At 43.2% G+C, this 13,246-nt stretch overlaps 1 protein-coding gene across 1 annotated transcript in view; it reads right to left on the reverse strand.

Annotated features, from left to right (window-relative positions):
* Positions 1 to 13,246, reverse strand: part of WASHC5 (WASH complex subunit 5) — a 218,977-nt gene that overhangs the window by 191,769 nt on the left and 13,962 nt on the right. The window contains exons 4-7 of the mRNA XM_082257375.1: positions 11,192 to 11,292; positions 9,307 to 9,499; positions 3,848 to 4,000; positions 1,686 to 1,799 (exon numbers count right to left, since the gene is read on the reverse strand). Of these exons, the coding sequence (XP_082113501.1) occupies positions 1,686 to 1,799; positions 3,848 to 4,000; positions 9,307 to 9,499; positions 11,192 to 11,292 (561 nt within the window). The remainder of the gene's footprint in view (positions 1 to 1,685; positions 1,800 to 3,847; positions 4,001 to 9,306; positions 9,500 to 11,191; positions 11,293 to 13,246) is intronic.

Here is a 13,246-nt window from a genome sequence, read left to right on the forward strand (position 1 = left end):
TACACCGAGATTAAACAAATCCTCCTACAAATGTTGTTCCTATTTATCTACAGTCTTCTCTTCTCTACATCTGTTCAAAGTCCAGACTTATAAAGCTTGTCTAAGGGGTCGGAAAAAAAGGGGGCGGGTCAATTAGCTTGAGCTCCCCCATCACATTTTGTTTCTTGGTGTCAGGAAAACTTGACAGAAGTGACTCATGCTGACAGCAGAGAAAGGAAGCAGCAGATAAAAGTGACAATTAGTGCTCTGGATTAAGACAAGTAAACACTATAGAGGGATATGCTCTGTTCATATTTCATGTCTGAGGTTTACAATCACTTTAAAGAAATATGATCAAAGTATATCCCTCTATAGTATGGGTGATGGGAGTCACTTTAGGTGGGGGGCCCGTGGAACCCAGTTTCCCTTGGAGAGGTTGGGAAACCCTTGTTTCAGCTCCCCTGGCCCCTCTTCTGGGTAAGTCACTCTGTGTCTATAAGGGGCACAGGGTGACTGAGAAAATGATGAACAGCGACCTAATGGACACTGGGAATATGGTTTGGAATACTCCAATTGGACAGTAATATTTATCCACAATATCCCTCAAGAAATCTACGGTACATTATTTGACTGTATCAGAATGATGGAACATTGTATGAGCTTTGCCTCAGACTATTGTGGGTAGGAGCCAGACAGTCTGCTACTGGGGTCTCCTGCTATTGTCTGTTTAATAAGGTGTTCGGTGTTTATACTTAGGATAATGTGTAAGGTACTTTGTTTTAGCCTTGTTGCCAGCCAGTCTGGTCCCCCAGGCTGGTTTAAGTGCTGAGTTGATTAGCATGTTAACTAAATCACTGTCAGCTATTAGTTGCTAGTGGGGAAGTAGAATATGGTTTGTGTTGGTTGGTTGTTCCTTAGTTATGTTAATTATATTTCTGTATATAATTTTATCAGGCTGGTGGTGTATATATTCCATGTGAGTTTGTTCAATAAACAGTTCCAGATCTCATACAAGCTATTTGTTGGCTAGTCTTTTGTTATGCGGCTATAATAAGCACTCAAGCACAGTGTGGGTCAGTTCCGTCACATTATGTACTTGTCTCAATTGAAAAGCACTAAGTGTCACTTTTTTCGGCTGCTTCCTTCCTCTGCTATCAGTATGAGTCACTTCTGACAAGTTTCCCTGACATCAAGAGAAAAAAAACGGATTGACAGCCTCAGCTCTGTTCCTGTGCGCTGTGTAAAGGGGGTGTGTCCCTTCCTTTCAATCAGCTCCCAGACCTCTCCTCAGTGCTGTAATTCAGTACATTGAACAGTGGCAGCTGGTGCTAAGAATTTTTTTGGGGGGACACAAAAACCCCTCCAGGTCCGCACTCACATACGGTAATATTGAAGCAATCACACAGACAATAAAATTAATAGCTGCCCCCTTCACATTACCTTGCCCAGCACCTTCCGCCAGTAGTATCATCTCCACGGGACGAAAAGCCGGAAACCGGAAGTGACGTGATGACGAATGTTGATTCGCTAAAATCAAAAGTGGGAGGGTTCGGGTGGGCGTAGTGCTCTGCGCCCCGGGGACAACCTGAATCAAGCCAATTAGAGGCTCAGCCTGGAATCACATGCTCACATCACATTTACAGACCTTTCAAATAATTGAATGTATACATAAATTTGAACCTTGAAAACACATCCTGCAGTCCTACCTGCTCTTTGATATTTGGCAGATCCAAGGTGTAGTTCAGAGCAGTCTTTGCAGCCTTGTATGGCTCCCATGCCTCCATTAGATTTATGGTGATCCCCATATAAATACTGATGACCTGTGCAAAGACATGTTAGAAGTGTTGAAAACAGGAAGCGCAGATTTGAACAGGAGCTGAAATTGGACTTTTTAGTGAAACCGAAAATGTGACCAAAAATGTCCTCACATTCTCCCAAAAGGAAAACTAAAATCTTCATATTAGGCAGTCCATTCAGACCTACAATCCTCTTGCTTTATTTATAACCTATCCCTCTGAGGGTGCTAAAGGATGGCAAATCTGCATTTAGTGAAAGAGAATTTGATCAGCATTCCTTTTTTTTTTTTTTAAAGGAGTCAGAAGGTTTTCTATCTTCATGCATTCTTTGCAAAGCCTTCTGTGTGTAGCAGTCCCCCTCAGACCCCCTAATACTTACCTGAGCTCATCTCTGTCCAACAATGTCCACGAGTCCCTCAGCCATCCGGGCCTCTCCCTTCTGATTGGTTGAGACACAGCAGCGGCGCCATTGGCTCCCAGAGCCTAGATGATCAAGACTCCATAGTATGAGAATTTTACGATTTTAAAGCTGAGCTCCAACTTTTGTTACACTTTACATAATTTGTTTGGGCCAAGCTGGCCCAAACAAACCATGTCTCTGACTAACATGTGGATGTGTTGTATAAACTATGTATCTGAGGCCACATACAGTATATAGATTGGCGAGACTTCCTGTCTTATACCCAGAACAGTCTATCTATTCTAGCAATGAATAAAAAGCTTCCTCTGATTGGCTGAGTCAGAGGTTGTGATGTCATCAGCCTGCCTCTCTGACTCAGTCAATCAGAGGAAGCTTTGTATTCATTGCTAGAATACACCGTTTTCTGTGAATACTATAAATGACAACAAACACAAGGGCGCACCGGCCTAGTGCATTATCTCTTAGACAGGTTTATTAAAATAATAGATTAAAAATACTCACAAACGAGTTTCTTGATAAAAAGCACATCAAATAGATATAGAATCCTCAGCAACAAGATCGGATTGAATCGTCCCCTGAAGCTGTGCAGGCTTACGCGTTTCGAGGCAGCACCTCTTCTTCAGAGGTGCTGCATCGACAGTACATTTGCTTGTTTGTTTCTGTGAATAGCTAGAGCGCTGATCAGACTCTATTGTTTTCTGGGTATGAGACAGGAAGGCTCGGCTCCCACTGAGAACACAGTGCGGTATGTATGTTGCCTCAGCTACATACAGTTTATACAGCACATCAAGCGGCCTCACAGGTTAGTGAGGGATACAGTTGATTTGGGCCAGCTAGGCCAAAACGAAATAAGTAAAGTACAACAAAAGCTGGAGTTCAGCTTTAAAATCCTAAAATTCTCGTACTATGAAGTCTTAGTCCTCTAGGCTCTGGGTTGTCTACAAAGGTATTCTAATCGTCAAGACCACACCAATGTCAGTATCTCTGGGCGAGAATCCTTATCCAGCTCCTCACCAGGTCAGGAAAAAGATCTTCCTCTTATCCCCAGTCACTGCTTAGTATACTGTTGGATTATCCCAATCAAGCTCCCAGTTCAAATAGGTGACATGTAAACAAAGGCGGAGGATTCATAGCGTAACATGCATACACCATTTATTAGTTAAAAAGGGCCTTCCGTAGAAGTTCTTTGATGACGAAACGCGTTAGAGCGTGAGCATGCGGTCACCACGGTAACAAACGTCTGACGTCACACCACGGAACTCTGCCGGCTAGGTTCTGAGCGGCGGAGACGGACAACGGTGTCGGCTCAGGAGTGTAAGGTTACCGCTACATTTATGCAATGTCCTAAGTTTTATGGTGAATGTGAGTGTATTATACAGGGATTAGATTTTGCTTCTAATCTCCTTGTGGAGGCGCCATTTACAGATAGACATTTTATGGTTACACAACCTATCACATTGCTAAATCTTTTTATACGGACTATAAACTGAAGGACTTATGAATAAATGGTCGTGGAAAAAATAATCTAAAATTTCCATTATTTCTGATGGGGAAATTCATGTTGATATAAGAGTGCTTTGGATTACCAGCATGTTTCCGGAACAAATTATGCTCGCAATCCAAGGTTTACTGTACATAGACTGTAACTTACCCAGTTATCAGGGAAATATTTGTCCACTATTTCCCTCATCTTGGCTTGATGGGTGTGCAGGGTGGATGGGTGGAAGTACAGGATGACGTACAGGATTGCAGCCTGAGTGGCGAGTGCGGTACTGCGGTGTTCAGGCAATGGATAGGCTGAGACCTAACAGAAAACACAGGAATTACTGCATTATAAAAAGGTAGGAAGGAACTTGTTAGGCAGTCCAAAAAGAAAACCTGGACTTGCAATGCAGTCTTCTATCACCTACAGCTCAGGAGCAAAACATTTTATGTTTAACATCCCAAAGCCAAGAGATTCTACCAACATGGGGTAATGAAACAAAATTTCAAGTAATAAAAACTAAAACAGAAATGTTATATATTGCAGGTTACCAGTTATTAGATATGCTAGCTGCTTAGACAATGCTCATTTACCATATTGTATCTATGGAAAAGCAGCATTATAATCCTAGGACAGGAACAGGACTACAATACGTCTATATAGCACAGAGGGAGGCATTATGTAGTTCTGCAGCATGCACAGGATGCAGGAGAGAACTGGTTTACTGGCAGGATCAACAATTTTTTTTTTTTACTACTTTTTGCATTTATTGAACACATAAATATAACATTGAGAGTGTTTTATTGTAAGTTAATCTTTCTGGTTTATATATCCTTTAAAGCGATTCTTGCACTTTGGGAAAGGTCCTCTTATTTAATTTGGACCCCCTTCTGCTTCCTTAAAGAAGAAGTACGGCCAAAGCTCTTTTGGCTTTTTTTCTCCTGTGGGTCACAAGAGTGCAATTAGTTCTCCTGTGACCCGTATTCAGCCGACAGCGGGCTAAAGTCCACGGTTGGCTGATGTCACTCAGCCGCTCCAGACCCTGGAGTGACCTCAACTTTCAGGATCTACCCAGATGCCTGACTGGCAGCTGGTTTGGCCTCTTAGAGCAGTGGTCCTCAACCCTGGCCTACATGGCCCACTAACAGGCCAGATTTTAGGTATTACCTTGGGGAGATGCAGACTAGAGTACTGCAATCACTGAGCAGCAAATGATATCACCTGGGATGTATTTGTTATCTTGAAAATCTGGCCTGTTAGTGGGCCCTGTAGGCCAGGGTTGAGGACCACTGTCTTAAGAGCATCGCTGAGAACCTGAGTCAGCCCCCTCCTGCCCCCTCCACAGCCCAGCACTCAAGTGAGTTAGAGGGGCAAAGTAGAGAGCTGGTGACTAACAGTCACCGGCTCTCTGCTTACTGAAGACCGGGAACCGAGCGATCAGCGTTTTTGATCGCTCAGTTTTCTGTCTTAGAGGCGGCGGGAAACAGAGGCAGTGTTGAACTAATGCTGCATCCACCTAGGGGAGTATACAGTGCTTCCGGAAAGTATTCACAGCGCTTCACTTTTTCCACATTTTGATATATTACTGCCTTATTCCCCCTACAGCGTGGGCCTAAATTGCAGGAAGGGCGCCCATGAGCTGCCTGCACGCCCCCTGCGGGGTGTGCGCAGCACGCTTTGTGATTAGCAAGTCAATGAGATCCCAGGCCTGTACCATTTAATGAGCTGTCCGCCAATAACAGCTCATCACGAGATGTAAACAGAGCCGGTAATTGCCCCCCCCCCCACACCGACAGAGCGAGGAGGAAAAAAAAAAAAGGCCGATTACTGTCTGGAGTGAACAGGACATCGCTCCTGCACACTCCAGACCCACCAGGCGCTAAGCAGCGCCCACCAGTGCCACATACTAGTGCCACCTACCAGTGCTACCCATCGGTGCCACCTATCAATGCCCTTCAGTGCAGCCTATCAGTGTCCATCAGCGCACATCGATGAAAGGAGAAAATTAAAAAAAAAAAAAAAAAAAAAAACTTTATAACAAACTATGAAAACAGTTTTATTTTTCTTCAAAGTTTTTAGTCATTTTTTGTTTGTTTAGCAAAAAGAAAAAAAACAAGTGGTGATTAAATACCACCAAAAGGAAGCTCTATTTGTGTGAAAAAAAAGATAAAAATGTCATATGGGTACAGTGTTACATGACCACGCAATTGTCATTCAAAGTATTAGAGCGCTGAAAGCTGAAAATTGGCCTGGGCAGGAAGGGGGTTAAAATGCCCAGTAAGCAAGTGGTTCGAATAGAAAAAAAAACATGTACATAAGTATTTACAGCCTTTACCATAACACTCAAAATTGAGCTCAGGTGAATCCTGTTTCCACTGATCATCCTTGAGATGTTTCTACAACTTGATTGGAGTCCACATGTGGTAAATTAAGTTGACTGGATAGGATTTGGAAAAGCACACATCTGTCTGTCTATTTAAGGTCCCACAGTTAACAGTGCATGTCAGATCATAAACCAAGTCAAAAAGTCCAAGGAATTGTCTGTAGACCTCAGAGACAGAAATGTACACAGATCTGGGAAAGGGTAAAGAAAAAATTCTGCAGGCATTAAGATTCCAATGAGCACAGAGGTCTCCATCATCCATAAATGGAAGAAGTTTGGAACCACCAGGACTCTTCCTAGAGCGGGCCGCCCTGCCAAACTGAGCGATCAGGGGAGAAGGGCCTTAGTCAGGGAGAACCTTCCAGAACAACCATCTCTGCAGCACTCCACCAATCAGGCCTGTATGGTAGAGTGGCCAGATGGAAGCCACTCTTTAGTAAAATGCACATGACAGCCCACCTGGAGTTTGCCAAAAGGCACCTAAAGGACTCTCAGACCATGAGAAACAAAATTCTCTGGTCTGATTAAACAAAGGTTAAATTCTTTGGCCTGAATGGCAAGTGTCATATCTGGAGGAAACCAGGCACTGCTCATCACCTAGCCAATACCATCCCTACAGTGAAGCATGGTGGTGGCAGCATCGTGCTGTGGGGATGTTTTTCAGTGGCAGGAGCTGGAAGATTAGTCAGGATCGAGAGAAAGATTAATGCAGCAATGTACAGACATCCTTGATAAAAAAACAGCTCCTGGGCGCTCTGGACCTCAGACTGGGGCAAAGGTTTCTCTTCCAACAGGACAATGACCCTAAGCACAGAGCCAAGATAACAAAGGATTGGCTACAGGACAACTCAGGGAATGTCTGAGTGGCCCAGACTTGAACCCAATTGAACATCTCTAGCGAGATCTAAAAATGTCTGTGCACTGGCGCTCCCTATCCAGCCTCGTGGAGCTTGAGAGGTCCTGCAAAGAAGAATGGGAGAAACTGCCCAAAAATAGGTGTGCCAAGCATGTAGCATCATACTGTATTTGTACATTGAGGCTGTAATTGATGCCAAAGGTGCTTCAACAAAGTATTGAGCAAAGGCTGTAAATACTTATGAACATGGGACTTATTATTTTTAATACATTTGCAAAGATTTCAAACAAACGTCTTTCACGTTGTCAGTATGGAGGATTGCTTGTAGAATTTTGAGGAAAACAATGAATTTCATCCACTTTGGAATAAGGCTGTAACATAGCAAAATGTGGAAAAAGTGAAGCGCAGTGAATACTTTCCGGATGCACTGTAAATGTAATTGCTATACTTCTCTTAGAAGCATAAAAAAAAAAAAAGATATACTGTATATACACACACCTTTCTCCGACTTTTTCCCCTTCCATGGGTTTTTTTTTCTTTTTTGCACTTTCATTTGGCGTTTTATAGAGGTTGGGTGGATACCTTGAAAAAGAGGACCTTGCCACTCAGGTACAAGGTCTGGTTTAAACCATTCGTTTTTTTTTTTTTTTTTAATTTGTTGATTACATAATTTTCCAAAATACAAATCACATATTAAAATAATTTCATCCAATTACATTTTTACCCCCTTATCCCCCCTTTTACCCTCCCCCAACCCTCCCTTCCCTCTCCACTCTATCCCTCCTCATTAGTTAAAGGGTTAGTTCTCCTTTACCAAAAAAATGCCTATGCAGATAAGGGGTGTCTGTAGATAAAAGTAAACTGTACAGCTCTGGCTAAAGATGAATAATGCCTGTATTTATAGGTGTAAGCCACTTACGTACCTCCTGGAGCCTGACTGGAATCCTCCCAGTACATTGCTAGGACGTTGCTCTGCGAGGCCTATTCGTAACTTCTTACCTCCACCATCACAGGAGTGAGCTCTCAAGCACTGAGCTCAGATATACTGCATCATGCAAGAAAGAGCATGTGAGGGGCAGAGATGTATAGTAACTAAGTAGAGCTACTTCACTACTGTACTTAAGTACCGAAAGGCGGTATCTGTACTTTCCTAGAGTAGAATTTTTTTCTCCTACTTCCCCTTTTACTTCACCACATTTTTTCAATGATTTCAATACTTCTACTCCGATATTTTTTTTTTGTGCATTATAGTTACTCGTTACAATTATAAAAATTACCACTGCCAGAACAGTAGATGGCAGGTTTCATGAAGCTCCAAACATGTGTATTATCAGCGCATACGAAAATAAATGCTACTGTATGTATAAATAAAAGCTGCATTTGAAATAATAAAAAAACAATATGATGTTCAAACTTTTGACTTCTTTCTTTAATAACTACATAACACAGTACTTATACTTTTACTTTCAGTACTTGAGTAGCAATTTTTTTTTCAAAACTACTGGTACTTTTACTTTCAGTACTTGAGTAGCAAAATAAAAAAAAAAAACTACTTGCAATACTTAAGTACAAAAAATGTTGAATACTTTAGTACTTCTACTCAAGTCACTTTTTGATCGAGCACTTGTACTTTTACTCAAGTATGGGTTTCGAGTACTTTATACAACTCTGGTGAGGGGGTTTGAATCATAGAAAAAAAAAAAAAAATCACTTCTGTGATGGGAGGAGGTGAGCTATGACTACTAGGCCTCACTTAGCAACGCCCTGGAAGTATTCCAGCCAGGCTTTAGGAAATATGTAAATGGCCAACATCTATAGTAAGGGTATTATTCAGCTTGTTGCACAGTTTGTTTTTAATCTACAAACACCCCTTACCTGCACTAAGCAGATTTTTGTAAAGATGAACTAACCCTTTTAGAGTCGGTTCACACTAGCGCGACTTGTCAGCCTGACAAGTCATGGTCCCTCGCAGTCCATTGACCGCTACAGGACCCGTTCTAATAGGAGCGACACAAGTCGCTCCGACTTAGAAAAAGGGTCCTGTACTACTTCGGGGCGACCTCGGAGCGACTTGCATAGACTTCCATTATGTGAAGTCCCTGCAAGTCGCTCCAAAGTCGTGGTGCATGGTAATGCACAAGTCGCCCCCGAAGTAGTAAGGAGTCGTGTCGCCTCAGTGTGAACCGGCTCTTAATCACATGACACTGGCATGAAGACAGATTAGAAACGTCAGTCATAAATTAAGAAAACCCTGCCTGCCCTTAAGAAATTGAGATAAATCCAACACAAGATTCAATTCTACCCAGAAAGTCTGAAGTCGCCAGCTGTGGGAAAATAATAACAGTTATTTTAATGGGTGATATCTTAGGGCCAAGGTGTTCCTCTTACCTGATTATAAATATCATCAGATCTCAGTCTGCCGATCACCATGCTGATGAAGGTTTCACTAATAGGCACCCGACTGAAGTAGCTTTCAGGATAATTCAGGGGGCGTTTGGATCCTGGCTGGCTGGAGTAGCCAGTACTACGCAGGAGCTTACATATATCATCCATGTTGGAGTCCACAGAAGACCTGGCAGCACTGAATACACAAACAGAGTCATTCACCAAACTGCTCACACAGTTACAGCCTGAAATTGCACAGAACAAATAAGTGATGTAATCCTGAGATTCTGCATAGCATAGTGCCGTCTATCTAACACTGGCTGCTTGCTCATAGGAGGCCGCAGAGTGTTTTCTCATCAAGGTGTTGCTGCAATTTCATTGTCCAATCAGCAGGCTGGGGCTGTAATACTTCATTGCAGTACTGAAAAATGTGAGGTCACAGACCTGACTATGCTGTATAGACGGGGTGTCCATCACTACACTGAAAAGAATTACACACTGTCATTTGGGATAGAGGATAGAAAGCTCCAGACTTTACAGAATTAACTGAGGCACTGGATATTGTATTATAGAAAAGAGTTCAATACCAGAGACAGAATGTGGTAAGATGAGACAAAGTATGTACACTACATTATCAAAAGTATGGGGAAACCTGCCTTTACACACACATTAACTTTAATGGCATCCCAGTCTTAGTCCGTAGGGTTCAATATTGAGTTGGCCCACCCTTTGCAGCTATAACAGCTTCAACTCTTCTGGGAAGGCTGTCCACAAGGTTTAGGAGTGTGTCTATGGGAATGTTTGACCATTCTTCCAGAAGAGCATTCGTGAGGTCAGGCACTGATGTTAGACGTGAAGGCCTGGCTTGCAGTCTCCGCTCTAATTCATCCCAAAGGTGTTCTATCGGGTGCATGCCGGTCAAGTTCCTCCACCCCAAACCTCGCTCATGCATGTCTTTATGGACTTTGTACACTGGTGCGCAGTCATGATGGAACAGGAAGGGGCCATCCCCAAACTGTTCCCACAAAGTTGGGAGCATGAAATTGTCCAAAATGTCTTGGTATGCTGACGCCTTAAAAGTTCCCTTCACTGGAACTAAGGGGCCAAGCCCAACCCCTGAAAAAACAACCCCACACCATAATACCCCCTCCACCAAATGATTTGGACCAGTGCACAAAGCAAGGTCCATAAAGACATGGATGAGCGAGTTTGGGGTGGAGGAACTTGACTGGCCTGCACAGAGTCCTGACCTCAACCTGGGAGAACACTTTTGGGATGTATTAGAGCGCAGACTGAGAGCCAGGCCTTCTTGTCCAGATCAGTGCCTGACCTCACAAATGTGCTTCTGGAAAAATGGTCAAACATTACAACAGACACACTCCTAAACCTTGTGGACAGCCTTCCCAGAAGAGTTGAAGCTGTTATAGCTGCAAAGGGTTGGCCAACTCAATATTGAACCCTATGGACTAAGAGTGGGATACAGTAATCCCCGCGGTTCAGTTTTTGCGGTCCCGGTAATTCGCGTTTTTTTTTGTAATGTTATTTTACTATATAAATCATTAAAAATGAAAGATTTTTGTGTTTTTCATAGCTCTTGCTCTGTCTCTAAGTATCTTTTATGTGTTTAAATGAGTTTCTATTGTTTTAAAAGTGTGTTTAAAGACCTTAAAATGCTTCTACACGTACAGTGACAGTAAAAAAATCATGCCTACAATGCATTTTAATAGGGTTTTTCTATTTCGCGGAATTTCACTTTTCGCGGCTGGGTCCGGAACGTAACCCCCGCAATGGAGGGGGGTTTACTGTACCATTAAAATCATGTGCATGTAAAGGCAGGCGTCCTAATACTTTTGACAATATAGTGTACATGAGGCAGATTAAAACTTACCTGTATCTGTAGTAAGACACCAGCATCCTCTCCCGCACCTCTCCTTCAATCTTCTGGTCAATAGCCAGCAGCATCACCCCATATAGGTACAAAGCTTCACACTATGCATCAGAAAGCAGATAGATCAATCACTAATATCACTATATAGTGATATTAAAAGGTAGACTTTTTTGAAATGACAAACATACTTACCTGCTCTGTGCAGTGGTTCTTCAAGGGGGAACCCCTGATCCTCCTCTTCTCGGGTACCCCTGCAGGTGACCCTTGCTAGGGGGCACCCAAACAGGTTTGATACTGAACTGCTGCTCTGCGTGTCAATTCCCACACAGAGCCATGGCTTGTCCCTGCCCATTCTCTCTCCTCAGTGGTGCACTGGCTGTGGTTGACAGCAGGAGAAGCCAATGTCTCAGCCTATCAGGAGGGAGAGTCCCTGACGAGCTGAGGCTTTTGTGCACATCACTGGATTGAGATGGGAATGCTGCACACAGAAGGATTTTTACCTTCATGCATAGAATGCACTCAGGTAAATAACCTTGAGCCTTTACAACCACTTTAAGTACACCTACATAGATTTAAACTAAGAAAATCACAGCTAAGCAGGGCCGTGTAACGAATGAGTATGGTTGTCCCATGTACATGTTACTGCAAGCAAAAAAAAATAAAAGGAGTTTAAAATATTATTTACAATAAAGTGTATGTAAATCCAAAATTCATTTTTAGTATGTTTGGCACTATTTCCTATAGTTTTCCTGAGCAAACGTTTGTGAATATGTTGCAAAGTTTATTACCTGGAGATCCTGCAGTAACAGCACTTACTGTTGTGGGCTGACTACACCAAGGTGCGGTCTCACAATTAGCATCAGTGTGGTCACTGCCGTTTGGGTCTACCAGATAAGTTCAACGACCAACTAAAATAAGTTCACACTGCAGGTAATGTTTATGCAGTGCCTTAAGCTAGGTAAACATGGGCCAAAAATTTACTGCAAAACGCAGAGGCGTAACTAGAACCTTCGGGGCCCCAGTGCAAGAAACCATGAAGGGCCCCCTGGACCCCTGGCCGGGGCCCTTCCCTTCAAGCCTGGGGCTCTTCCCACTGATCCTGGGGCCCACAGGGGCCCAGAGACAGCAGAACATAAGTGAACTGGATAGGATGACTGGCAGGGGGCAGCATACAGAGGAACCAATATCCTCCATTTTCCTCCTGCAGCTACAGGAGGAAAAAGGAGAACAGTGATTTCTCTACATGCTGCCCCCCTCCTATCCAGGTGTACAGGGGAGCCGCACAGGCCCCCTGGAGTGTGGGGGCCCGGTTGCAATTGCAACCCCTGCAACCTCTGTAGTTACGCCCCTGGCAAAGTGGATGGATCTGCAGTTATTGGCCGACTTTCAGCCCACAGGTACAGCTCCTTGTCCGACAGAAGCGGGTCTCTCAACTGGCTTTTGTCGAACGAGCATGCTGGGATAGCAGCATCTGATCAGCACTCGCAGCCAATGTGGGTGTGGGGGGTCGCAGGTTCCCCATCAAAATACAATAGCCCAGCGGGTAGACTGCTGCACTAACATCAGATGTGTTAGTTTGCCCATCCGCTAGCTATTTTTCGTTCATCCAGCTGGGTTGAACGTAAAAAAAAAAAACATCCCGTGTGAGCCCAGCATTAGATTTGTCAGCCAACAGGAAATGCTGTTACTGGAAAAATCTACAAATAAAAAAAACTGATAGAGTCACAAAAAAATGAATTACTTAAGAAAACTGTAAGCAGTGAGGCATAATGCCAAACAAACTCAAAAATGGGGGGGGGGGGGTTTCTAAAATGTTACTTGTATCTTAGTGCAGATTTTTAAATCCGGCAAACAATTACAAAAGCAGGAAATGACATTGCTGTAGGAGTTGAAGTCCTACTCCCCACATGGAATGAATGTGGATTGGGATATCAACACTTTTAAAAACACTTCCTAATCTTAATCTATTAGTTGACAATTCCTTTTAGGACTTTAGGACTTCAAGACTTGTCATTCCTATTAATGGGGTAAATCTTTTAGGGGTATACATATTTT

The sequence above is a fragment of the Pelophylax lessonae genome, assembly GCF_965119305.1.
Source record: "Pelophylax lessonae genome assembly, chromosome: 5".
Lineage (NCBI taxonomy): Eukaryota > Metazoa > Chordata > Amphibia > Anura > Ranidae > Pelophylax > Pelophylax lessonae.